General features: G+C 43.4%; 1 protein-coding gene across 1 annotated transcript in view; it reads right to left on the bottom strand.

Annotated features, from left to right (window-relative positions):
• col27a1a (collagen, type XXVII, alpha 1a) overlaps positions 1-26,720 on the bottom strand; it is a gene marked incomplete at both ends in the record, with an annotated part of 366,083 nt that overhangs the window by 164,037 nt on the left and 175,326 nt on the right. The window contains 8 exons of the mRNA XM_084160593.1: positions 1,368-1,421; positions 2,210-2,263; positions 6,108-6,161; positions 18,936-18,989; positions 19,124-19,168; positions 19,482-19,535; positions 23,573-23,617; positions 26,123-26,176. Of these exons, the coding sequence (XP_084016719.1) occupies positions 1,368-1,421; positions 2,210-2,263; positions 6,108-6,161; positions 18,936-18,989; positions 19,124-19,168; positions 19,482-19,535; positions 23,573-23,617; positions 26,123-26,176 (414 nt within the window). The remainder of the gene's footprint in view (positions 1-1,367; positions 1,422-2,209; positions 2,264-6,107; positions 6,162-18,935; positions 18,990-19,123; positions 19,169-19,481; positions 19,536-23,572; positions 23,618-26,122; positions 26,177-26,720) is intronic.

Below are 26,720 nucleotides of genomic sequence, written 5' to 3'. Positions count from 1 at the left end.
CTCTCTCTCTCTCTCTCTCTCTCTCGCTCTCTCTCGCTCTCTCTCTCTCTCTCTCTCTCCTGCTGTCTCGACCTCTGAATGCTTGGCTATGAAAAGCCAACTGACATTTACTCCTGAGGTGGTGACCTGTTGCACCCTCTACAACCACTGTGATTATTATTTGACCCTGCTGGTCATCTATGATAGTTTGAACATCTTGAAGAACAATCTGGCCTTAATGGCCATGTACTCTTATAATCTCCACCCCTCAGAGCCTGGTTCCTCTCTTCGTTTCTTCCTAAGTTCCTGCCTTTCTAGGGAGTTTTTCCTAGCCACTGTGATTCTACATCTGCATTGCTTGCTGTTTGGGGTTTTATGCTGGGTTTCTGTATAGCACTTTGTGACATCTGCTGATGTAAAAAGGGCTTCATAAATAAATTGATTTGATTGATTCTCAGTCCCTCTGACCCCGAGAACGTGTTAAGTAGGCACTTATTTCCAATAAACACGCATGACACGGATGACATCACTGTAGAAGCAGTTCCATATCACTTCATTACACAGCTAAATGTTTTCCTCCAGCTCAACATGTCGATAAAGACTTCAGCACCACACACACACACACACACACACGGGCACCAGCCCATGTTTAGTACAGAATCTGTGAAGATACACTACCGGTCAAAAGTTTTCAAGGGTTTTTCTTTATTTTTACTATTTTCTACATTGTAGAATAATAGTGAAGACATCAAAACTATGAAATAAGACATATGGAATTATGTAGTAAAATAAAGAAAATCCCTTGAATGAGTATGTGTTCTAAATCTTTTGACCGGTAGTGTAAATCCATACACACATGTGCATTAACTTGCACAAATGCATGTAAGCACACACGCTCACATACGCACAGGGTTGTGAATTGAGATGGACTGACTAGACCAGACAAACTGTAAGCATCTCACCTACTCCAAAGGCTGAAGAGTTGCACCTCACACACTGTAAGCTTTCTCTCACTTAAACACTCACACATACTGTACAGACGTAGTATCTTAATTTGAGACAGTTTGCTACAGCAGGAAAACAATCCTGCAGCAACAGGAAATGTGAATTATTATGTGGGTTATAATTAATGGACATTTTTGTAGGGGTTGATATGATACATTTTTCATAAGGGAAATGAAGACTGAAATTTCTAAGTGGAAATTACAAAATTCAGAAGCTTTTTTAAACCTTAAATATACTATACATTTAAAATGTCTTGCATTGCAGGAAAGTTATCCTGCAACAGGGTGATCAAATTAAGATCCTGCATCTGTAGCTACTTCTCTAAACAGTCACTAAAAGGGCAAGAGTGTGAAACATAAGTGAGGAAATATTCCATCTCTTACCCGTCTGCCTTTGGGTCCTCTGGTACCAATTGGCCCACGAGATCCAGAAGGGCCCTGTAAAACAAAAGGAAGGGAGGAGGGAGAGAAAGAGAGAGGTAGAGATAAAACAAAGGTTAAGAATAACCGCAGAGCCCCTTTTTGCCCACCCTGGGGGTGCAGTCTGACCTCAGGAACACACTCGGGGGTTTGTTGTTAGATGTCAGTAGGCCCAATTAAAGAGCTGGCTCAGGAATCTTGCTCCTCTGAGGCCCTGTGTTTATGTTTGTTTAAGTGCCTCTGCGGCTCCCCGCCTCCTCCAGAGATCGCCCCTGGACCCCTGCACTGTATGAGCCCAGCGAGGCAGCACAAGGCCAGGGCAAAACACATCACAGGGTCGGGGGTACGTCTAATTGGTTGGAGGTGTTGGAGTTTTGACTGACAGGAGGGAAATCCAGCAGCGGGAAGCCAAGTCCTATAAGCCTCAGAACCCTTCAACAACACAGGTTGTAGACTTGCTGTAGAGTTGCTGTAGCATGTTACAGCTCTTGCTAGGTAGTAGCTACTGTAACAAACAGGGTCAAATGTCATTAAAGACATAAGGTAATGTCATATTCTATTCTATTATATTTGTGATCATAATGGATCAAACATAAATGTTTAACATTAGATCTCATGACACAGCCCATCCCTGCAAAACTTAGCCTAGAGCTAACATTATGTGAAGTAAGCCATAGCTAATTCAATATATTGAGTGAGTGAGTGAGTGAGTGAGTGAGTGAGTCAGTGAGTGAGTGAGTGAGTGAGTGAGTGAGTGAGTGAGTGAGTGAGTGAGTGAGTGAGTGAGTGAATGAATGGTGACTTACTGTTCTTCCAGGTTCACCAGATGGCCCACTTTCACCTAGTGTCCCTGGGTGACCCTGTATAGAGAGCAACGACACAGTGAGTGATTAATAACCTACTCAACAACATGATGACAGCAGAGGTGTGGTCCTCTGTAGCTCAATTGGTAGAGCATGGCGCTTGTAACGCCAGGGTAGTGGGTTCGATCCCCGGGACCACCCATACGTAAAAATGTATGCGCACATGACTGTAAGTCGCTTTGGATAAAAGCGTCTGCTAAATGGCATATTATTATTATTGGACACTGCTGTTTAAGAACAATAGCAGACTGTAACACTGTAGTTACAGTATAACATATCACCCATTCTTAATACGAGCTATCAGAATAAGATCAGAAAGATAGTAAAACTGTTGTATTTGGCGCATGTGACAAATAAATGAGAGAGAGAGAGAGACGCAGAGAGGCTTTAGTGCAGCTGACAGAGAGTCCTCATACTCATGAGTGAGTCAGACCTCTTCTCTCAGGCCCCAGAGGATTCCCTTTGGCCACAAATCAGCAGGTAACCAGGAAACTGTTTCAACATGAATGATGGCTGACTTCCATTCATATTATCCACTCAGACCGGTCATACATTATATCATACCATATAAAGTCAGGCACAATTTCACTTCCCATGAACCATCATAACCTTGTAAGGACTCTCTCTTTAAGGACTGACAGGGATACAGTATGTAGGAAAGGACTTTAAACCGTCTGTCTGTCTTTCCTGTCTTGAAACCTTTCAAGCATGTCTGAAACAGGTATGGGAATGAAATAAAGTTGTAAAAAGTGAAAGAAGACCAAACAAAATGTTAATAAGTGTCTTAAATTGTATCCACATTTTAGTCATTTAGCAGTCGCTCTGACACTACATGACCAAAGGTATGTGGACGCCTGCTCGTCGAACATCTCATTACAAAATCATGGGCATGGAGTTGCTGCAGGGACTTGCTTGCATTCAGCCACAAGAGCATTAGTGAGGTCGGCACTGATGTTGGGCGATTAGGCCTGGCTCGCAGTCGGCGTTCCAATTAATCCCAAAGGTTTGCAATGGGGTTGAGGTCAGGGCTCTGTGCAGGCCAGTCAAGTTCTTTGATCTTGACAAACCATTTCTGTATGGACTTCACTTTGTGCACGGGGGCATTGTCATGAAACAGGAAAGGGCCATCCCCAAACTGTTTCCACAAAGTTGGAAGCATATAATAATCTAGAATGTCATTGTATGCTGTAGCATTAAGGTTTCCCTTCACTGGACTAAGGGGCCTAGCCCGAACCATGAAAAACAGCCCCAGACCATTATTCCTCCTCCACCAAACTTTACAGTTGGCACTATGCATTGGGGCAGGTAGTGTTCTCCTGGCATTCGCCAAACCCAGATTCGTCCGTCGGACTGCCAGATGGTGATGCGTGATTAATCACTCCAGAGAACACGTTTCCACTGCTCCAGAGTCCAATGGCGGCGAGCTTTACATCACTCCAGCCGACGCTTGGCATTGCGCATGGTGATCTTAGGCTTGTGTGCAGCTGCTCGGTTATGGAAACCCATTTTATGAAGCTCCCGACGAACAGTTCTTGTGCTGACGTTGCTTCCAGAGGCAGTTTGGAACTCGGTAGTGAGTGTTGCAACCAAGGACAGACGCGCTTCAGCACTCAGTGGTCCCGTTCTGTGAACTTGTGTGGCCTGCCAATTCACAATAACAGCACTTACAGTTGACCGGGGCAGCTCCAGCAGGGCAGAAATTTGACGAACTGACTTGTTGGAAAGGTCGCATCCTATGACGGTGCCACTTTGAAAGTCACTGAGCTCTTCAGTACGGACTATTCTACTGCCAATGTTTGTGTATGGAGATTGCATGGCTGTGTGCTCGATTTTATATAGCCAAATTCACTAATTTGAAGGGGTGTCCACATACTTTTGGCCATGTAGAATATCTACGATGACTTAAACATTTCAAATAAATGTTCCTTTTCCTTTTCTGCTCCTGAGGAGGAGAGCAGTGGTCCTTGTCAGCTGTGTTGTTTTTAGATTAGGTTGAGCCTCTACTCTGCCACCTACATACAGGAGGGGATGGATTTTTTGGGCTGTTTGTAAGGTACACACCAAATCCCACATGCTGTGTAATGTTGTCCACCAACCGGCTCTCTCTCTGTTGAACCGTTTGGTCTCACAGCGCCTCAGAATGGAACTTGACTGAAAGCCTACGCCAGGAGTGGACGAAACAACCGCTGGTTTTAATTGGCTGACCTCTCAGTCTATCACCATCTAGCATAACCCTTAGAACCTCCCCCCTACATTGTGGACTTCAAAGCACGAGCATCGCAAGTGATTTAAACAAGGACATTTGGAAAATCTGAAAGTACACATCTTACAAATAGTTTTCACATTTAAACGTAATATGCCCGAACTCCGAATCAATTGTGCTTCCCCAAAAAACTATGGTCAATGTGATAGAGCATTTATTTTGATTGCCGATTTTCGCCATTTTTCAAATACCCATCTAATACAACTGTAGCAGGCTCGCTCCCTCAATTTTAACCACACCCCTTTCAAATTGTATAAAAAAGAATGTATGCACTCACTAACTGTAAGTCGCTCTGGATAAGAGCGTCTGCTAAATGACTTAAATGTAAATGTAAATGTAAGTTCCACTTTGAAGCACAATGTTACCAGGCTCTATGCAGTAGCAATTGAGCCTGGTACAAGGTTACAGTGTGTATACTCTGATTTCAGTACGTCTACTGTAATATAAATATGGCATCAAAGCAAGTACTTTGTAATGACACACACACTACAATACCGTAAAACTGACTGTATTATACTATAAGAAAATAAATGCTACCGTAAACAGAATGGATTAGATTCATTGAGGGGAGGGGTTTGTATTTCACGGTATTTTACTGTAATTACAAGGGATTTGTGTGAGCAGGTTAGCTGCTAAGCGTTTACACATTACAGCATATTAATGAATATTTGGTGTTTTAGGTCACTTCCACTTCTAGATGCCTTAACAAAAGCTTCCAAACAAGGCAGTGACTTCAGGGCAAAACAGACCAAAAGGACATGGCAAAATGCTCAACCATTTAATGTTTAAGACTTGCTGCCAGTCCAATCTGTCCCCTATACATTTTAAATTGATGGGGCATTATAACCACATAGGAGATAAATTCATACAGCATTCTCACTCACGGGTGCAACAGATATAGTCTCTTACAAGGCACGCCTAAAAATATGTTGCATTCACTATTGGTCAAAAGGTTTTTAGTGTTCCAAAGATATGGTACGGTACTGTATTCTATGGGGTGGAATTACAGTACCATTCGAAATACAGCAAATTCTTTCCCCAACCACAACATTTTCCCACGATGCACATTCATTTACAGTATGCTACAGTAAAACGTTTCAGAGTATTTTACTGTTGATAATACCCCAAATATCCGTATAAATTACAGTTTTCTGTTACAGTGTGTTTGTGTGTGTAACATGGTTATGTGAGATCGACTCATGTGAGATCATCAATAATGGCAGTTCTGAACTGGCCAGGTTACTGTGTCAGCTAGACATTTACACACATTGTGTGTGTGTGTGTGTGTGTGTGTGTGTGTGTGTGTGTGTGTGTGTGTGTGTGTGTGTGTGTGTGTGTGTGTGTGTGTGTGTGTGTGTGTGTGTGTGTGTGAGTGTGTGTGTGTGCGTGTGTGTGTGTGTGCGTACGTACATGTATGGTCTCAATAGGACAATCTATTCCCATGGGATTTATATAAACATCTTAATCTTAGAGGATTGACTTTCAACTTCACTTTTATGAGGGCCACACTCCTCGTACCCCCTCACTTGGACTCTCAAAATGATCTGGCTCCTCACAAGCATCATATCTCTATCTTACCGTTGATCCCTTTTCTCCAGGAGGTCCAGGCAGGCCCATCTCCCCTCGATCCCCCTAGAAACACACACAATCATACACTTTAGGTCACTTACTCTTACACAGAGGGTGTTCTTTAATGGAAGCCTCTCCAACATAATCCAGGTAGAATCAGGAATTCCCCAGGGCAGCTGTCTAGGCCCATTACTTTTTTTCAATCTTTACTAATGACATGCCACTGGCTTTGAGTAAAGCCAGAGTGTCTATGTATGCGGATGACTCAATACTATACATGTCAGCTACTACAGCGACTGAAATGACTGCAACACTTAATAAAGAGTTGCAGTTAATTTCAGAGTGGGTGGCAAGGAATAAGTTAGTCCTAAATATTTATGAAACTAAAAGCATTGCATTTGGGACAAATCATTCACTAAATCCTAAACCTCAACTAAATCTTGTAATAAATAATGTGGAAATTGAGCAAGCTGAGGTGACTAAACTGCTTGGAGTAACCCTGGATTGTAAACTGTCATGGTCAAAACATATTGATAGAACCGTAGCTAAAATGGGGAGAAGTCTATCCATAATAAAGCGTTTCTCTACCTTCTTAACAGCACTATCAACAAGGCAGGTCCTACAGGTCCTAGTTTTGTCACACCTGGACGTGTGGTCAGGTGCCACAAAAAAGGACTTTGGAAAATTGCAATTGGCTCAGAACAGGGCAGCACGGCTGGCCCTTGGATGTACACAGAGAGTTAATATTAATATTATGCATGTCAATCTCTCCTGGCTCAAAGTGGAGGAGAGATTGACTTCATCATTACTTGTATTTATGAGAGGTATGGACATGTTGAATGCACCGAGCTGTCTGTTTGAACTACTGGGACACCCATGCATACCCCACAAGACATGCCACCAGAGATCTCTTCACATTACCCAAGTCCAGAACAGACTATGGGAGGCGCACAGTACTACATAGAGCCATGACTACATGGAACTCTATTCCACATCAAGTAAATTATGTAAGTAGTCAAATTAGATTAAAATATCAGATAAAAAAACACCTTTTGGAACAGCGGGACTGTGAAGTAACACAAACATAGGCACAGACACATGCATACACACACACGATAACATACGCACTATACACACACGTACTCATGGATTTTGTACTGTAGATATGTGGTAGTGGTGGAGTAGGGGCCTGAGGGCACACAGTGTGTTGTGAAATCTGTGAATATATTGCAATGTTTTTAACATTGTATGAACTGCCTTAATTTTGCTGGACCCCAGGAAGAGTAGCTGCTGCCTTGGCAAAATACAAATACACTGTAAAAAATCCAACTTAATCAATTGCTTTATCAGCGTTAGCGTAAAGACAAGAAATGTAGCTAATGTGTGAATGTTTGTTTATTCAACAAACTTTGCTCACAGTGAGCTGAATGTATAAAAACTAGTTGAGTCAAAGTACAAATTCATGTTTGCCTTCACTGTAAAAAAAGCCCACTTAACCATTGCTTAATCAGCCTTATTCTGTGAGTTGTGAGTTGTGTGGACTTCAGAAGGACAAAAAATTGAGCTAAAGTGCGAAAGTTTGTTCACTCAACAACTTTGTTCAAAGTGAGCTGAATTTGAACAAGCTTGTTGAGCAAAATGACAAATGTATGTTTGCTCAAAACCACGCCCATTATTCTCATATTTCCCAAGATGCTCTATTGTAGGTTGATTATCAGAATTATTTGTTTCAATACCTGTGTTTTTGCATGTACCGTACATTGATTGGTTGATTAGTCATATGCTACACAAACATACACTGAACAACAATATCAACGCAACATGTAAAGTGTTGGTCCCATGTTTCATGAGCTGAAATAAAAGATCCAAGAAATGTTCCATACACACAGAAAGTGTATTTCTCTCTAGTTTTGTGCACAAATGTGTTTACATCCCTGTTAGTGAGCATTTCTCCTTTGCCAAGATAATGCAAGATAATGGCATATCAAGAAGCTGATTAAACAGCATGATCAGTACACAGGTGCACCTTGTGCTGGGGACAATAAAAGGCCACTCTAAAATGTGCAGTTTTGTCACACAACACAATGCCACAGATGTCTCAACTTTTGAGGGATCATGCAATTGGCATGCTGACTGCAGGAATGTCCACCAGAGCTGTTGCCAGAGAATGTAATGTTGATTTCTCTACCATAAGGCCCTCCAACGTCATTTTAGAGAATTTGTTTTGAACATGGTGCCCCATGGTGGCGGTGGAGTTATGGTACGGGCAGGTATAAGCTACGGACAATGAATAAAATAGCATTTTATCGATGGCAAGTTGAATGAACAGAGATACCGTGACGAGATCCTGAGTCCCATTGCTGTGACATTCATCAGCTGGAGAAGATGGCTGCCGTTTTACAGCCCTCTAACCATTTGTACTATTATGTGTGTTTTTCCGCGTTATTTGTAATTTATTTTGTACATAATGTTTCTGCCATCGTCTCTTATAACCAAAAAGAGCTTCTGGATATCAGGACAGCGATTACTCACCTCGTATTGGACGAAGATTTTTTCTTCAACGAGGCTGCCGCGAAGGATATCATACAGACACCCGACAAGGCCCAAATCCCCGTCATTCGCGTGAGGAAGAGACGGAGATATCGTGGACGTAGATCGGGGTGCCTTGTAAGGATCCGACGGCGAGCGAGTAAACTGCCTCTTCCATCAATCCTATTAGCCAATCTTCAATCATTGGATAACAAATTGGATGACATAAGATTACGGTTATCCTACCAACGGGACATTAAAAACTGTAATATCCTATGTTTCACCGAGTCTTGGCTGAACGACGACAATGATAACATACAGCTAGCGGGCTATACGCTACATCGGCAGGATAGAACGGCTGACTCCGGTAAGACAAGGGGTGGCGGTCTGTGTATATTTGTAAACAACAGCTGGTGCACAAAATCAAATACTAAGGAAGTCTCGAGGTTTTGCTCGCCTGAGGTAGAGTATCTTATGATAAGCTGTAGACCACACTATTTACCAAGAGAGTTTTCATCTATATTTTTCATAGCTGTCTATTTACCACCACAAACCAATGCTGGCATTAAGATTGCACTGAATGAGTTGTACAAGGCCATAAATCAACAGGAAAACGCTCATCCAGATGCAGCGCTCCTAGTGGCCGGGGACTTTAATGCAGGGAAACTTAAATCCGTTCTACCTAATTTCTACCAGCATGTTAAATGTGCAACCAGAGGAAAAAAAACTCTAGACCACCTTTACTCCACAAACAGAGACGCATACAAAGCTCTCCCTCGCCCTCCATTTGGCAAATCTGACCATAACTCTATCCTCCTGATTCCTGCTTACAAGCAAAAACTAAAGCAGGAAGCACCAGTGACTCGGTTAATAAAAAAGTCGTCAGATGACGCAGATGCTAAGCTACAGGACTGTTTTGCTAGCAAAGACTGGAACATGTTCCGGGATTCTTCAGACAGCATTGAGGAGTACACCACATCAGTCACTGGCTTCATCAATAAGTGCATTGATGATGTCGTCCCCACAGTGACCGTACGTACATACCCCAACCAGAAGCCATGGATTACAGGAAACATCCGCACTGAGCTAAAGGGTAGAGCTGCCGCTTTCAAGGAACGGGACTCTAACCCGGACGCTTATAAGAAATCCCGCTATGCCCTCCGACGAACCATCAAACAGGCAAAGAGTCAATACAGGGCTAAGATTGAATCGTACTACACTGGCTCTGACGCTCAACGGATGTGGCAGGGCTTGAAAACTATTACAGACTACAAAGGGAAGCACAGCCGCGAGCTGCCCAGTGACACAAGCCTACCAGACGAGCTAAACCACTTCTATGCTCGCTTCGAGGCAAGCAACACTGAAGCATGCATGAGAGCACCAGCTGTTCCGGATGACTATGTGATCACGCTCTCCGTAGCCGATGTGAGTAAGACTTTTAAGCAGGTCAACATTCACAAGGCCGCAGGGCCAGACGGATTACCAGGACGTGTACTCTGAGCATGTGCTGACCAACTGGCAAGTGTCTTCACTGACATTTTCAACATATCCCTGACTGAGTCTGTAATACCAACATGTTTCAAGCAGACCACCATAGTCCCCGTGCCCAAGGACTCTAAGATAACCTGCCTAAATGACTACCGACCCGTAGCACTGACGTCTGTAGCCATGAAGTGCTTTGAAAGGCTGGTCATGGCTCACATCAACAGCATTATCCCAGAAACCCTAGACCCACTCCAATTTGCATACCGCCCCAACAGATCCACAGATGATGCAATCTCTATTGCACTCCACACTGCCCTTTCCCACCTGGACAAGAGGAACACCTACGTGAGAATGCTCTTCATTGACTACAGCTCAGCATTCAACAACATAGTGCCCTCTAAGCTCATCACTAAGCTAAGGATCCTGGGACTAAACACCTCCCTCTGCAACTGGATCCTGGACTTCCTGACGGGCCGCCCCCAGGTGGTAAGGGTAGGTAACAACACATCTGCCACACTGATCCTCAACACGGGGGGCCCCTCAGGGGTCCCCTCCTGTACTCTCTGTTCACCCATGACTGCATGGCCAGGCACGACTCCAACACCATCATTAAGTTTGCCGACGACACAACAGTGGTAGGCCTGATCACCGACAACGATGAGACAGCCTATAGGGAGGAGGTCAGAGACCTGGCCGTGTGGTGCCAGGACAACAACCTCTCCCTCAACGTGACCAAGACAAAGGAGATGATTGTGGACTATTGGAAAAAAAAGAGGACTGAGCATGCCCCCATTCTCATCGACGGGGCTGTAGTGGAACAGGTTGAGAGCTTCAAGTTCCTTGGTGTCCACATCACCAACGAACTATCATGGTCCAAACACAAAAAGACAGTCGTGAAGAGGGCATGACAAAGCCTATTCCCCCTCAGGAGACTGAAAAGATTTGGCATGGGTCCTCAGATCCTCAAAAAATGATACAGCTGCACCATCGAGAGCATCCTGACTGGTTGCATCACCGCCTGGTATGGCAACTGCTTGGCCTCCAACCGCAAGGCACTACAGAGGGTAGTGCGTACGGCCCAGTACATCACTGGGGCCAAGCTTCCTGCCATCCAGGACCTCTATACCAGGCGGTGTCAGAGGAAGGCCCTCAAAATTGTCAAAGACTCCAGCCACCCTAGTCATAGACTGTTCTCCCTGCTACCGCACGGCAAGCGGTACCGGAGTGCCAAGTCTAGGTCCAAAAGACTTCTCAACAGCTTCTACCCCCAAGCCATAAGACTCCTGAACAGCTAATCATGGCTACCCGGACTATTTGCACTGCCCCTCCACCCCATCTTTTTACGCTGCTGCTACTCTGTTAATTATTTATGCATAGTCACTTTAACTCTACCCACATGTACATATTACTTCAACTATCTCAACTAGCCGGTGCCCCCACACATTGACTCTGCACCGGTACCCCCTGTATATATAGCCTCCCTACTGTTATTTTATTTTACTTATGCTCTTTTTTTCTCAACACTTTTTTTGTTGTTGTTTTATTTTTACTTTTTTTGTTAAAAATAAATGCTCTGTTGGTTAAGGGCTGTAAGTAAGCATTTCACTGTAATGTCTGCACCTGTTGTATTCGGCGCATGTGACCAATAAAGTTTGATTTGATTTGATTTGATTCAGCATGATAATGCACTGCCTAATGTCACAAAGATCTGTACACAATTCTTGAAAGCTGAATATGTCCCAGTTCTTCCATGGCCTGCATACTCACCCAATGAGCATGTTTTGGTTGCTCTGGATCGACATGTACGACAGCGTGTTCCAGTTCCTGCTAATATCCTGCAACTTCACACAGCCATTGAAGAGGAGTGGGACAACATTCCACAGGCCACAATCAACAGCCTGATCAATTCTATGCGAAGGACGTGTTCACAACAGATACTGAATGGTTTTCTGATCCACACCCCTACCTTTTTTAAGGTACTGTATCTGTGACCAACATACAGTGGGGGAAAAAAGTATTTAGTCAGCCACCAATTGTGCAAGTTCTCCCACTTAAAAAGATGAGAGAGGCCTGTAATTTTCATCATAGGTACACGTCAACTATGACAGACAAATTGAGAAGAAAAAAATCCAGAAAATCACATTGTAGGATTTTTTATGAATTTATTTGCAAATTATGGTGGAAAATAAGTATTTGGTCACCTACAAACAAGCAAGATTTCTGGCTCTCACAGACCTGTAACTTCTTCTTTAAGAGGCTCCTCTGTCATCCACTCGTTACCTGTATTAATGGCACCTGTTTGAACTTGTTATCAGTATAAAAGACACCTGTCCACAACCTCAAACAGTCACACTCCAAACTCCAATATGGCCAAGACCAAAGAGCTGTCAAAGGACACCAGAAACAACATTGTAGAGCTGCACCAGGCTGGGAAGACTGAATCTGCAATAGGTAAGCAGCTTGGTTTGAAGAAATCAACTGTGGGAGCAATTATTAGGAAATGGAAGACATACAAGACCACTGATAATCTCCCTCGATCTGGGGCTCCACGCAAGATCTCACCCCGTGGGGTCAAAATGATCACAAGAACGGTGAGCAAAAATCTGAGAACCACACGGGGGGACCTAGTGAATGACCTGCAGAGAGCTGGGACCAAAGTAACAAAGCCTACCATCAGTAACACACTACGCCGCCAGGGACTCAAATCCTGCAGTGCGAGATGTGTCCCCCTGCTTAAGCCAGTACATGTCCAGGCCCGTCTGAAGTTTGCTAGAGTGCATTTGGATGATCCAGAAGAGGATTGGGAGAATGTCATATGGTCAGATGAAACCAAAATAGAACTTTTTGGTAAAAACTCAACCGGTAAGCCAGTTGAGAACAAGTTCTCATTTACAACTGCGACCTGGCCAAGATAAAGCAAAGCAGTGCGATAAAAACCACAACACAGAGTTACATATGGGTTAAAAAACACATAATGTAAAAAAAAAAATACAACAGAAAATATATATACAGTGTGTGCAAATGTAGCAAGTTATGGAGGTAAGGCAATAAATAGGCTATAGTGCAAAATAATTACAATTAGTATTAACACCGGAATGCTAGATGTGCAAGAGATTATGTGCAAATAGAGATACTGGGGTGCAAAAGAGCAAAATAAATAACAATATAGGGATGAGGTAGTTGGGTGGGCTAATTTCAGATGGGCTGTGTACAGGTGCAGTGATCGGTAAGGTGCTCTGACAACTGATGCTTAAAGTTAGTGAGGGAGATAAGAGTCTCCAGCTTCAGAGATTTTTGCAATTCGTTCCAGTCATTGGCAGCAGAGAACTGGAAGGAATGGCGGCCAAAGGAGGTGTTGGCTTTGGGGATGACCAGTGAGATATACCTGCTGGAGCGCAGACTACGGGTGGGTGCTGCTATGGTGACCAATGAGCTAAGATAAGGCAGGGATTTGCCTAGCAGTGATTTATAGATGGCCTGGAGCCAGTGGGTTTGACGACGAACATGTAGTGAGGACCAGCCAACAAGAGCATACAGGTCACAGTGGTGGGTAGTATATGGGGCTTTGGAGACAAAACGGATGGCACTGTGATAGACTACATCCAATTTGCTGAGTAGAGTGTTGGAGGCTATTTTGTAAATGACATCGCCGAAGTCAAGGATCGGTAGGATAGTCAGTTTTACGAGGGCATGTTTGGCAGCATGAGTGAAGGAGGCTTTGTTGCGAAATAGGAAGCCGATTCTAGATTTAACTTTGGATTGGAGATTCTTAATGTGAGTCTGGAAGGAGAGTTTACAGTCTAACCAGACACCTAGGTATTTGTAGTTGTCCACATACTCTAGGTCAGACCCGTCGAGAGTAGTGATTCTAGTCGGGTGGGCGGGTGCCAGCAGCGTTCGATTGAAGAGCATGCATTTAGTTTTACTAGTGTTTAAGAGCAGTTGGAGGCTACTGAAGGAGTGTTGTATGGCATTGAAGCTCGTTTGGAGGTTTGTTAACACAGTGTCCAATGAAGGGCCAGATGTATACAAAATGGTGTCGTCTGCGTAGAGGTGGATCTGAGAGTCACCAGCAGCAAGAGCAACATCATTGATATACACATCGAAAAGAGTCGGCCCAATAATTGAACCCTGTGGCACCCCCATAGAGACTGCAAGTTGCAGCGGAGGGTGCAGAGTTGGTGGCCGGGGTAGTGGTAGCCAGGTGGAAAGCATGGCAGCCGTAGCAAAATGCTTGTTGAAATTCTCGATTATTGTAGATTTATCGGTGGTGATAGTGTTTCCTAGCCTCAGTGCAGTGGGCAGCTGGGAGGAAGTGCTCTTATTCTCCATGGACTGTACAGTGTCCCAAAACTTTTTGGAGTTAGTGCTACAGGATGCAAATTTCTGTTTGAAAAAGTTAGCCTTTGCTTTCCTGACTGCTTGTGTATATTGGTTTCTAACTTCCCTGAAAAGTTGCATATCGCGGGGGCTATTTGATGCTAATGCAGTATGCCACAGGATGTTTTTGTGCTGGTCAAGGGCAGTCAAGTCTGAGGAGAACCAGGGGCTATATCTGTTCTTAGTTCTGTATTTTTTGAATGGGGCGTGTTTATTTAAGATTGAGAGGAAATTACTTTTAAAGATCAACCAGGCATCCTCTACTGACTGAATGAGATCTATATCCATCCAGGATACCTGGGCCAGGTCAATTAGGAAGGCCTGCTCGCTAAAGTGTTTTAGGGAGCGTTTGACAGTGATGAGGGGTGGTCGTTTGACCGCGGACCAGTTACGGACGCAGGCAATAAGGCAGTGATCGCTGAGATCCTGGTTGAAGACAGCGGAGATGTATTTAGAGGGTAAGTTAGTCAGGATGATATCTATGAGGGTACCCATGTTTACGGATTTAGGGTTGTACCTGGTAGGTTCGTTGATAATTTGTGTGAGATTGAGGGCATCTAGTTTGGATTGCAGGATGGCCGGGGTGTTAAGCATATCCCAATTTAGGTCACCAAGCAGTACGAACTCTGAGGATAAATGGGGGGCAATCAATTCACATATGGTGTCCAGGGCACAGCTGGGGGCTGAGGGGGGTCTGTAGCAAGCGGCAACAGTGAGAGACTTATTTCTGGAAAGGTGGATTTTTAGAAGTAGAAGCTCAAACTGTTTGGGCACAGACCTGGATAGTATGATAGAGCTCTGCAGGCTATTTCTACAGTAGATTGCAACTCCACCCCCTTTGGCAGTTCTATCTAGACGGAAAATGTTATAGTTGGGGATGGACATTTCAGAATTTTTGGTGGCCTTCCTAAGCCAGGATTCAGACACTGCTAAAACAACAGGGTTGGCGGAGAGTGCTAACACAGTGAATAACTCAAACTTAGGAAGTAGACTTCTGATATTAACATGCAAGAAACCAAGGCTTTTGCGATTACAGAAGTCAACAAATGATAGCGCCTGGGGAGTAGGAGTGATATTGAGGGCTGCAGGGCCTGGGTTAGCCTCTACATCACCAGAGGAACAGAGGAGGACTAGAATAAGGTTACGGCTAAAGGCTTTAAGAATTGGTCTTGTGGTGCGTTGGGTACATAGAATAAAGGGGGCAGATTTCCGGGCATTGTAGAAAAGATTCAGGGCATTATGTACAGACAAGGATATGGAAGGATATGAGTAAAGTGGAGGTAAACCTAAGCGTTGGGTAACAATGAAAGAGATAGCATCAATGCAGGAACCGATTGAGTCGGTCTCCGCGTGTATGGGGGGTGGGACAAAGGAGCTATCTAAGGCAGGTTTAGCTGGGCTGGGGGTTCTACAGTGAAATAGTACAATTAGAAATAACCCGAAACAGCAATAAGCAAACCATATTGACATGGGAGAGAGGCATAAAGCAATCACAGGTGTAATTTGAGAGAGCTAAGACAACAGCTGGTAATGACGACACAGTTTGGACTGAGGCTAAACATAAACAGGATGCGGTACCGTAAAAAGGAACAGTCCAGCAGGCATCAGCTGTATAGCTGAGTTATCATAAGGTCCGGTGAACAGCAATAGGATAGTTCGGAGGTAGTTCGGGGGCTGCTAAAGCACTAGCGAGCAAGAGGCCATGGCTAGCGTGTGCTAGCGGGCCGGGGCTAGCAGATGGAATCTTCGTGGTCGACGTCGTAACGGGAAGCCTGTTGTAACCACATCAGACAATTTCGTCGGCAGACCAGTTGTGTAGGATTGGCGGGGCTCTGTGTCAACACTAGGTGGTCCCGTCCGGTAGACCGAGAGGTAGATAGCCGGGATATGGGCCTGGCTCTAGGCTAGCTCGAGGCTAACTGGTGCTTGCATCGGGGCAGTGGTGATTAGCCAAACAGCAACATCCATTCGGTTTCGGCTAGCTAGTTGCGATCCGGTGATTAATGTCCAGTGATTAAATTATTCCGGCAGAAAATCCAATGTTCTGCGTGAAATACCGCTAACTGTGGCTAATAGCAAGTACCTAGTTAGCTGGCTAGCTAGTTTCAACTGGAGATTCTAGATAAAGGTAAGTCAATAATAGAATCCGTTCCACATTGAGTGAGGCGGGTTGCAGGAAAATATATTTTGTAGAAGGATGAAAAGTCTGATAGGGAAATATGTACGAAAAATACACAAAAAAAACAGGGTATTTACAGGCTATTTACAGACAGATGACAAAAACAGGACTGCACTACTACGCCATCTTGGATTCAGTGTTTGGAGGACAAAGAATGCTGAGATGCATCCAAAGAACACCATACCTACTGTGAAGCATGGGGGTGGAAACATCATGCTTTGGGGCTGTTTTTCTGCAAAGGGACCAGGACGACTGATCCGTGTAAATGAAAGAATGAATGGGGCCATGTATCGTGAGATTTTGAGTGAAAACCTCCTTCGATCAGGCAGGGCATTGAAGATGAAACGTGGCTGGGTCTTTCAGCATGACAATGATCCCAAACACACTGCCCGGGCAACAAAGGAGTGGCTTCGTAAGAAGCATTTCAAGGTCCTGGAGTGGCCTAGCCAGTCTCCAGATCTCAACCCCATAGAAAATCTTTGGAGGGAGTTGAAAGTCCGTGTTGCCCAGCGACAGCTCCAAAACATCACTGCTCTAGAGGAGATCTGCATGGAGGAATGGGCCAAAATACCAGCAAACAGTGTGTGAAAACCTTGTGAAGACTTACAGAAAACGTTTGACCTGTGTCATTGCCAACAAAGGGTATATAACAAAGTATTGAGAAACTTTTGTTATTGACCAAATACTTATTTTCCACCATAATTTGCAAATAAATTCATTAAAAATCCTACAATGTGATTCTCTGGATTTTTTTTACAGGCCTCTCTCATCTTTTTAAGTGGGAGAACTTGCACAATTGGTGGCTGACTAAATACTTTTTTCCCCCACTGTATGCATATCTGTATTCCCAGTCATGTGAAATCCATATATTAGGGCCTAATGAATATATTTCAATTGACTGATTTCCTTATATGAACTGTAACTGTAACTGAAATTGCTGCATGTTGCGTTTATATTTTTGTTCAATATCAATACAAAATAAATAATGAAAACTAATCCAATCTGTTAGTCGTTGGAGTTTTTGCACCCGTTACTGAGATGACTGTTCCAGTTTATATGATTTAGGTAGTCTCAAATAGGACTTACACATAACTTTGCAAGCCAGCATTGAGGTTTGAATCAACATACACTTGTGAGCTATAGTGATGGGGAAACTAAGCTTGCTGAAGCATTGAGCATTTCCAGCCAATTGTGTCGAAAATAGGTTCATTACGCGAGGCTTTGATCAACACAGTGTACACTAGTGGCACCTGTTAGTCAAAATAATTTAGAACAGCCAAATTATTATAGATAATGTCACACACGCCGTAGTGTGTGCGCAGGATAGCCTTTTTGTCTTCTACCAAAACCAAACCAATCAGGTGGTTGTTAGACAAAACTACACTTCGAAATCGATCACGTGCTTCTGATAAAGTGATACAAGCATCGGTACACTGCTTCAAAGTAAACTCCTTAGCGACTTCGACGCATGCCTCGGAGCTCCTGTATCAAAGGTAACATCACTAGTAGGCAACCAGATGCAATAGGATTGTGTTTGCTCAACACAATGGTATTGAGGTTGATTCAACGTATAATTGTAAGGTAACCAGCTGCAATAGACAGGTTGGTTGTTTAACAACAAAACTGATGTGTGCGCAACTATGGGGTGAAATAGAAGGGTTGGCTTAGATTGTTGACAACATGTAAACTATAATTAGTCTCCAAATGTTTATTGAAAACATACATACATTTGCACAATGAGCACAGTTGTTGGTTTGCTAGCTAGCAAATTTTAGCCATATTAGCATAGACATGACATTAGTCAAAATCCCTCAAAACAAGATATGGTATCAAGAACAAGATAAAACTAGCTGAAACGAGCCACCTATGATTCCCCACATGGCAGCTTCTTGTCATTGTTGCTAGCTATCTGACCATTCAGAATCATTACAGCCACGTCGGTGCGCGCGCATCATTTTCATGATGTCAGCCAAGCCTTTCATAGGATTGTGAGTTTTCTCAACCTTTGATCAACAAAAGTTGAGCAAACTCACAATCCTATTGAAGCTGGTTGCCTTACAATTGTACGTTGAATCAATTTTTCTGTTTACAGCGCACACACATACAGGACAATCAGATAATTGTCAGATAATGGATCTCAGACACTCAAATACACCATGGTGATCACATACACACCTATGCAGGCAGGCACACGCATGCACGCAGGCACACACACGTACACCCAAAATAAACACCCAATAACAGATGAGATGGGGGTGTCTCACCTTCTCTCCTGCCAATCCAGTCTCTCCAACAGGCCCAATAAAGCCAACCAGGCCCTGTGAAACAACACAAAAAGAGCCAGAAAGGGAGTTAACTAAATAATAATAATATTAATAATAATAATAATAATAATAATAATAATAAAACAACAAAGTGGCCATAACCCTAGTTGTTGCGAAAACTCCCTTACCCTTTCACCCATGCCTCCAACCTTCCCGGTGATACCAAGCTCTCCCTAAGAGAACAAATAGCACATTACTTATTTTTTACTGTACCTATAGGGACGAATACTCAAAATCGATAGCAAGCACACTGAACAGTAGAATGTATTTTATATTCCATATTTCATATTTAATGTAATAATTACTGGAGAAAGATATAAAAGGCAACATTTTACTCTTCTAAATTTATAACAGCATAAATAATCGGCAAATTCTCATGTACGTAGTTTCTGCTCTCTGGGTGCGATTAGAAGAGTAAAATGTTACCCTCAATGTCTGAAAAGGTCAAGGATTTGAGGTAATTTACAGCTGTGTTCAAGTCCTCACCTTCACTCCATCCGTTCCGATCTTCCCAGGTAAACCCTTCCTGCCGACTCTACCCTGAACAAAACACACAGCCCACCGTTGAACCTCATTGCGCTAATGTACCAGTCATCTACTGTATGACAACAAAGAATACCACTCAATGTGCAGAGCCTGTGGTATAGTGGTAACACTCCCAGCTGGTCACATACAGTGCATTTGGAAAGTATTCAGACCCATTGACTTTTTCCACATTTTGTTACGTTACAGCCTTATTCTATAATGGATTTAAATTCAAAAATGTTCCTCATCAATCTACACACAATACCCCATAATGACAAAGCAAAAACAGGTTTTTAGAAACTTTTGCAAATGTATTACAAATAAAAAACAGAAATACCTTATTTACATAAGTATTCAGACCCTGTGCTATGAGACTCGAAATTGAGCTCAGGTGCATCCTGTTTCCATTGATCATCCTTGAGATGTTTCTACAACTTGATTGGAGTCCATCTGTGGTAAATTCAATTGATTGGAACACACCTGTCTATATAAGGTCCCACAGTTGACAGTGCATGTCAGAGCAAACACCAAACCATAAGGTTGAAGGAATTGACCGTAGAGCTCTGAGACAGGATTGTGTCGAGGCACAGATCTGGGGAAGGGTACCAAAAAATGTCTGCAGCATTGAAGGTCCCCAAGAACACAGTGGCCTCCATCATTCTTTAATGGAAAAAGTTTGGAACCACCAAGACTCTTCCTAGAGCAGGCAGCCCGGCCAAACTGAGCAATCGGGGGAGAAGGGCCTTGGTCAGGGAGGTGACCATGAACCCAATAGTCACTCTGACAGAGCTCCAGAGTTCCTCTGTGGAGATGGGAGAACCTTCCAAAAGGACAACCATCTCTGCAGCACTCCACCAAGCAGGCCTTTATGGTAGAGTGGCCAGACAGAAGCTACTCCTCAGCAAAAGGCACATGACAGCACATGACAGCCAAATGGCACTTAAAGGACTCAGACCATGAGAAACAATATTATCTGGTCTGATGAAACCAAGATTGAACTCTTTGACCTGAATTTCAAGCGGCACATCTGGATGAAACCTGGCACCATCCCTACGGTGAAGCATGGTGGTGGCAGCATCATGCTGTGGGGATGTTTTTCAGCAGCAGGGACTGGGAGACTAGGATTGAGGGAAAGATGAATGGAGCAAAGTACAGAGAGATCCTTGATGAAAACCTTCTACCGAGCGCTCAGGACCTCAGACTGGGGCGAAAGTTCACCTTCCAACAGGACAATGACCCTAAGCACACAGCCAAGACAACACAGGAGTGGCTTCGGGACAAGTCTCTGAATGTCCTTGAGTGGCTCAGCCAGAGCCTGGACTTGAACCCGATCTAACATCTCTGGAGAGACCTGAAAATAGCTGTGCAGCAACGCTCCCCATCCAACCTGACAGAGCTTGAGAGGCTCTGCAGAGAAGAATGGGAGAAACTCCCCAAATACAGATGTGCCAAGCTTGTACCGTCATACCCAAGAAGACTAAAAACTTTAATCGCTGCCAAAGGTGCTTCAGCAAAGTACTGAGTAAAGGGTCTGAATACTTATGTAAATGTTGTATTTCAGTTTTAAATTTTTAATACATTTGCAAACATTTCTAAAAACCTGTTTTTGCTTTCTCATTATGGGGTTATTGTGTGTTGAATGATGAGGGAAAAAAACAAACATTTAATCCATTTTAGAATAAGGCAGTAACTTAACAACATTTGTAAAAAGTCTGCATACTTTTCAAATGCACTGTATACTACACCCCACTGGAAACCAGGGTTCAATCCCTGCGTCCCCCTTCCTACTATTCTTCCCTTCTGTTTCCAACTGTCTAAATAAGGTGAAAAATGAGTTAGGCCTACTATAGAAATATCTCAGTACAAGGGATCTATGTTGAAACTGATTCAAGACATGATCAGTCTATCTGCTCTCATAGAAGCAGTCAGTCCGCTGGTCTTGCTCTCATTGTGGGACTAGTTGCGCTGGTTGAAATGTTCAGACAAGATTCTACAAGTGTTCAGTAACCATAAGTGATGTTTAGTAATTTTTGAGAGAGAGAGAGAGAGAGAGAGAGAGAGAGAGAGAGAGAGAGAGAGAGAGAGAGAGAGAGAGAGAGAGAGAGAGAGAGAGAGAGAGAGAGAGAGAGAGAGAGAGAGAGAGAGAGAGAGAGAGAGAGAGAGAGAGAGAGAGAGAGAGAGAGAGAGAGAGAGAGAGAGAGAGAGAGAGAGAGAGAGAGAGAGAGAGAGAGAGAGAGAGAGAGAGAGAGAGAGAGAGAGAGAGAGAGAGAGAGAGAGAGCGAGAGAGAGAGAGAGAGAACCAGAGAGTAATGAGGAAAGCAGACAGATGGTTGAGTGAAGCTCAGGAGCAAAGCACTGTGGCACCTTGCCAGAGATCACTCAGAGGCAGTGGACGAGACAAACACCCCTTCCCCTGAGATTGAGAGAGAGGGACAGGATGGGAGATAGAGAGAGAGAGAGAGAGAGAGAGACAGACAGACAGACAAAAAGGGGCCTAATAGGCAAGAGAGAGAACACAGATGGAAAGGAAGGGAAAGGAAGAAGATAGACCATGCATTGACCATGCACTGTGGTTTAAAGAGGGAAACATGGCAACATGTCATGTCTAAAATTAGACCACATTAAACCATCAAATTCATTGTTTACTTGTGTTTCAGAAACAAGTTAGTTTTGTATCTCAGAAACCTGAAGCTGTTACTTTTTATTAGTACTATTAATTTAAGCTGTTATACCAAGTCACTTCTCACTTTACTACTTGGCATTTGATTCTTGATTGATATTGATATTCACTGTACCGTTTATACCTGTGCACATTAATAATAATACAAAAATGACTTTGATTTGATTAATTTGAGTTTATCTTAAAACAGGGCAATGGACATCGCAGTTATCACCACCTTGTGGTCATTTTACATTTTAGTCATTTAGCAGAAGCTCTTATACAGAGTGACTTACAGGAGCAATTAGGGTTAAGTGCCTTGCTCAAGGGCACATTGATAGATTTTGTCACCTTGTCGGCTCGGGGATTCCAACCAGCGACCCTACGGTTACTTGCCCAATGCTCTTACCTGTTAGGCTACCTTGAGTATCAGAAACATGTAACCTGGTCAACCAACCTACACTGCGGTGGTCATAACCTTTAAGAGCTACAGGTGTGCAGGCTTTTGGTTCAGTTGAGCACTAACACACCTGATTCAGCTAATCACCTAATCATTGAGTCTGATCTCAGTTCCACTGGAGTCCAAAGTCAGTTCCACATGGTTTCAACTCAGTCTACACAGCTCAAACCTGGTTCCATGTGTCAGCTCCTCTCTGATACATAACTGAGCAGACGCTACAGAGCTGCTGACATGAAGCCAGTGTTCCGTTGTTCTCTAAACTACAGGCTTTTCAGCTGAATGTGAATTAGCCTGTAGGACTGCAGAGTATGCGAGTGGGTTTAGGTTTATATTACCCTACTTCTGCGGAGCAAATTCTGTGTAGCACAAAGTTAAAAACCCAGAGTGAAGATGGTCTGCACAGCATCAGTGCTCAGAGACTCAGCATAAAAGACGAGTACAATAACATCACGATGCACTTAGAGAGAGTGCTAACTTCATCAATAACACAAACATTTACATTACATTTACGTCATTTAGCAGATGCTCTTATCCAGAGCGACATACAAACTTACAAACACACACATGTATATTTACAAATGCACAGCAGGGTTGGGATGAATTCCATTTCAATTCAATTCAGTAAGTAAACCCAATTCCAATTCCACATTTTCCTAATTGAAAAGCATTGAAGAGAATTGGAATTTCAGTGTACTTCCTGAATTGACTGGAATTTAAATGGAATTGACCCCAACCCTGATGCACACACATACATACACACATGGGCACGTACGTGCGCACATCATTATTCCATAGCGTAGTGAGAAGTGAGTGTGAGTTACAGGAGCCAGAAGGGCTGTGCTGAGATAAAGAGCTCAGGTAAAATAAAAACAGGCAGTCTGCTATCTGCTATCCTCACTTCCCCCTTCCCGTCTTCATCCAATCACCACTCACCTCCAGTCCTGTTGGCCCCAGTGTTCCAAGTGGGCCCTCATCTCCCTGAAAACAGTGATCATGTTATTAGCATTGATCTTTTATTTAAATGAAACACAGTTACTGTGGCTGCATCCCAAATGGCACATTATTCTCTACATAGTGCACTACTTTTGACCAGAGCCCATATGGTCTTGGTGGAAAGTAGTGCATTACATACAGTGGGGAGAACAAGTATTTCATACACTGCCGATTTTGCAGGTTTTCCTACTTACGAAGCATGTAGAGGTCTGTACTTTTTATCATAGGTACACTTCAACTGTGAGAGACGGAATCTAAAACAAAAATCCAGAAAATCACATTGTATGATTTTTAAGTAATTAATTTGCATTTTATTGCATGACATAAGTATTTGATCACCTATCAACCAGTAAGAATTCCGGCTCTCACAGACCTGTTAGTTTTTTTTAAAGAAGCCCTCCTGTTCTCCACTCATTACCTGTATTAACTGCACCTGTTTGAACTCGTTACCTGTATAAAAGACACCTGTCCACACACTCAATCAAACAGACTCCAACCTCTCCACAATGGCCAAGACCAGAGAGCTGTGTAAGGACATCAGGGATAAAATTGTAGACCTGCACAAGGCTGGGATGGGCTACAGGATAATAGGCAAGCAGCTTGGTGAGAAGGCAACAACTGTTGGCGCAATTATTAGAAAATGGAAGAAGTTCAAGATGACGGTCAATCACCCTCGGTCTGGGGCTCCATGCAAGATCTCACCTCGTGGGGCATCAATGATCATGAGGTAGGTGAGGGATCAGCCCAGAACTACACGGCAGGACCTGGTCAATGACCTGAAGAGAGCTGGGACCACAGTCTCAAAGAAAACCATTAGTAACACACTACGCCGTCATTGATTAAAATCCTGCAGCGCACGCAAGGTCCCCCTGCTCAAGCCAGCGCATGTCCAGGCCCGTCTGAAGTTTGCCAATGACCATCTGGATGATCCAGAGGAGGAATGGGAGAAGGTCATGTGGTCTGATGAGACAAAAATATAGCTTTTTGGTCTAAACTCCACTCGCCGTGTTTGGAGGAAGAAGAAAGATGAGTACAACCCCAAGAACACCATCCCAACCGTGAAGCATGGAGGTGGAAACATCATTCTTTGGGGATGCTTTTCTGTAAAGGGGACAGGATGACTGCCCTCAGTAAGGGCAGTCGTCCTGAGGGGAGGATGGATGGGGCCATGTATCGCGAGATCTTGGCCAACAACCTCCTTCCCTCAGTAAGAGCATTGAAGATGGGTCGTGGCTGGGTCTTCCAGCATGACAACGACCCGAAACACACAGCCAGGGCAACTAAGGAGTGGCTCCGTAAGAAGCATCTCAAGGTCCTGGAGTGGCCTAGCCAGTCTCCAGACCTGAACCCAATAGAAAATCTTTGGAGGGAGCTGAAAGTCCGTATTGCCCAGCGACAGCCCCGAAACCTGAAGGATCTGGAGAAGGTCTGTATGGAGGAGTGGGCCAAAATCCCTGCTGCAGTGTGTGCAAACCTGGTCAAGACCTACAGGAAACGTATGATCTCTGTAATTGCAAACAAAGGTTTCTGTACCAAATATTAAGTTCTGCTTTTCTGATGTATCAAATACTTATGTCATGCAATAAAATGCAAATTAATTACTTAAAAATCATACAATGTGATTTTCTGGATTTTTGTTGTAGATTCCGTCTCTCACAGTTGAAGTGTACCTATGATAAAAATTACAGACCTCTACATGCTTTGTGAGTAGGAAAACCTGCAAAATCGGCAGTGTATCAAATACTTGTTTTCCCCACTGTATATATAGGTTCTTCTCTTCTTTCAGGAGCAGTGGTGCACAGCTCCAGTCCTTGTGGCAAAAAAAGTAGCAAAAGGCTTTGGAATATATATATATATATATATATATATATATATATATATATATATATATATATATATATATATATATATATATATATATATATATTAATGCATTCTTAATGGACAATTTCTAGTTGAAACCTCCCTGTTCCGTTTCAAAAAGTTTTCTCCCATTGCGTGAGTACAACACCAAACCGGGAGACCAATTGGGCGGCGCACAATTGGCCCAGCGTCGTCCAGGTTAGGGGAGGGAATGGCCGGCAGGGATGTAGCTCAGTTGGTAGAGCATGGTGTTTGCAACGCCAGGGTTGTGGGTTCGATTCCCACGGGGGGTCAGTATGAAAAAATTAAAATAAATAATGTATGCACTCACTAACTGTAAATCGCTCTGGATGAGAGCGTCTGCTAAATGACTAAAATGTAAATGTAATAAAACTGACTGAACAGGTAGGGACTACTTGAACTTGTCCATTAAGAAACCATAATTTTTGTTTTCCTTTGCACAGCGTTTTAAAACGTTTTGTGACTACTGAACATGACCCCAGCCAATCAGCAACAGGGCCACTAAAACCACAAGGAGCAATAAAAACCAGTGGGACAGTAGAACTCATGGACTGGGGTTGCCCACCCCTGACATAAAACAAGCTGCTGTATCTTATCACACTGTACCTCTAGCCCAGGCACCCCTCTAGGACCAGGTAAACCCCTCACTCCTGGCTTTCCCTGCAGGACATTAAAAAATATTTTACAAAGGCAGAATGTGCAGTATCATAACCAAAAGCAAGCACTTTCTTCATGCTCATCACCTACTGTGTCTCCCCACATGAAAGAATACTACAGTTTACTATAGAATACTATAGTACTTACTTGAGAATTCTATAGAATTCTGTAGTAAACTGTAGCATACTGTAGATACCATACTCCACACTGTAGTATCCCTCGATCATGTGTAGTACTTACTATTGAATATTGTAGTATACTGTAGAATAATATACTACACACTGTAGTATCCCTCGATCGTGTAGTTCTTACTATAGAACAGGGGTGTCAAAATCATTTTGCCCTGGGGGCCTCATTTGGTCTTCAATGAGGTCCGGAGGGCCGCACTGAAAATATGTTATATTTCCTCGCCGTAAACATTTGCAAAATATAGTCCTCTATCCATAGTTTTTTGAATTTTCCATATTCCCTGACTGTCAAGCTTTAATTTCGGTGATTGTTAGCGAGCTGGACACAGTCAATAAACTGTATAAATGTAGGTCCATTA

The sequence above is a fragment of the Coregonus lavaretus genome (assembly GCF_964263955.1).
Source record: "Coregonus lavaretus genome assembly, chromosome: 4".
NCBI lineage: Eukaryota > Metazoa > Chordata > Actinopteri > Salmoniformes > Salmonidae > Coregonus > Coregonus lavaretus.
This window is presented reverse-complemented; position numbering and strand designations above follow the sequence as displayed.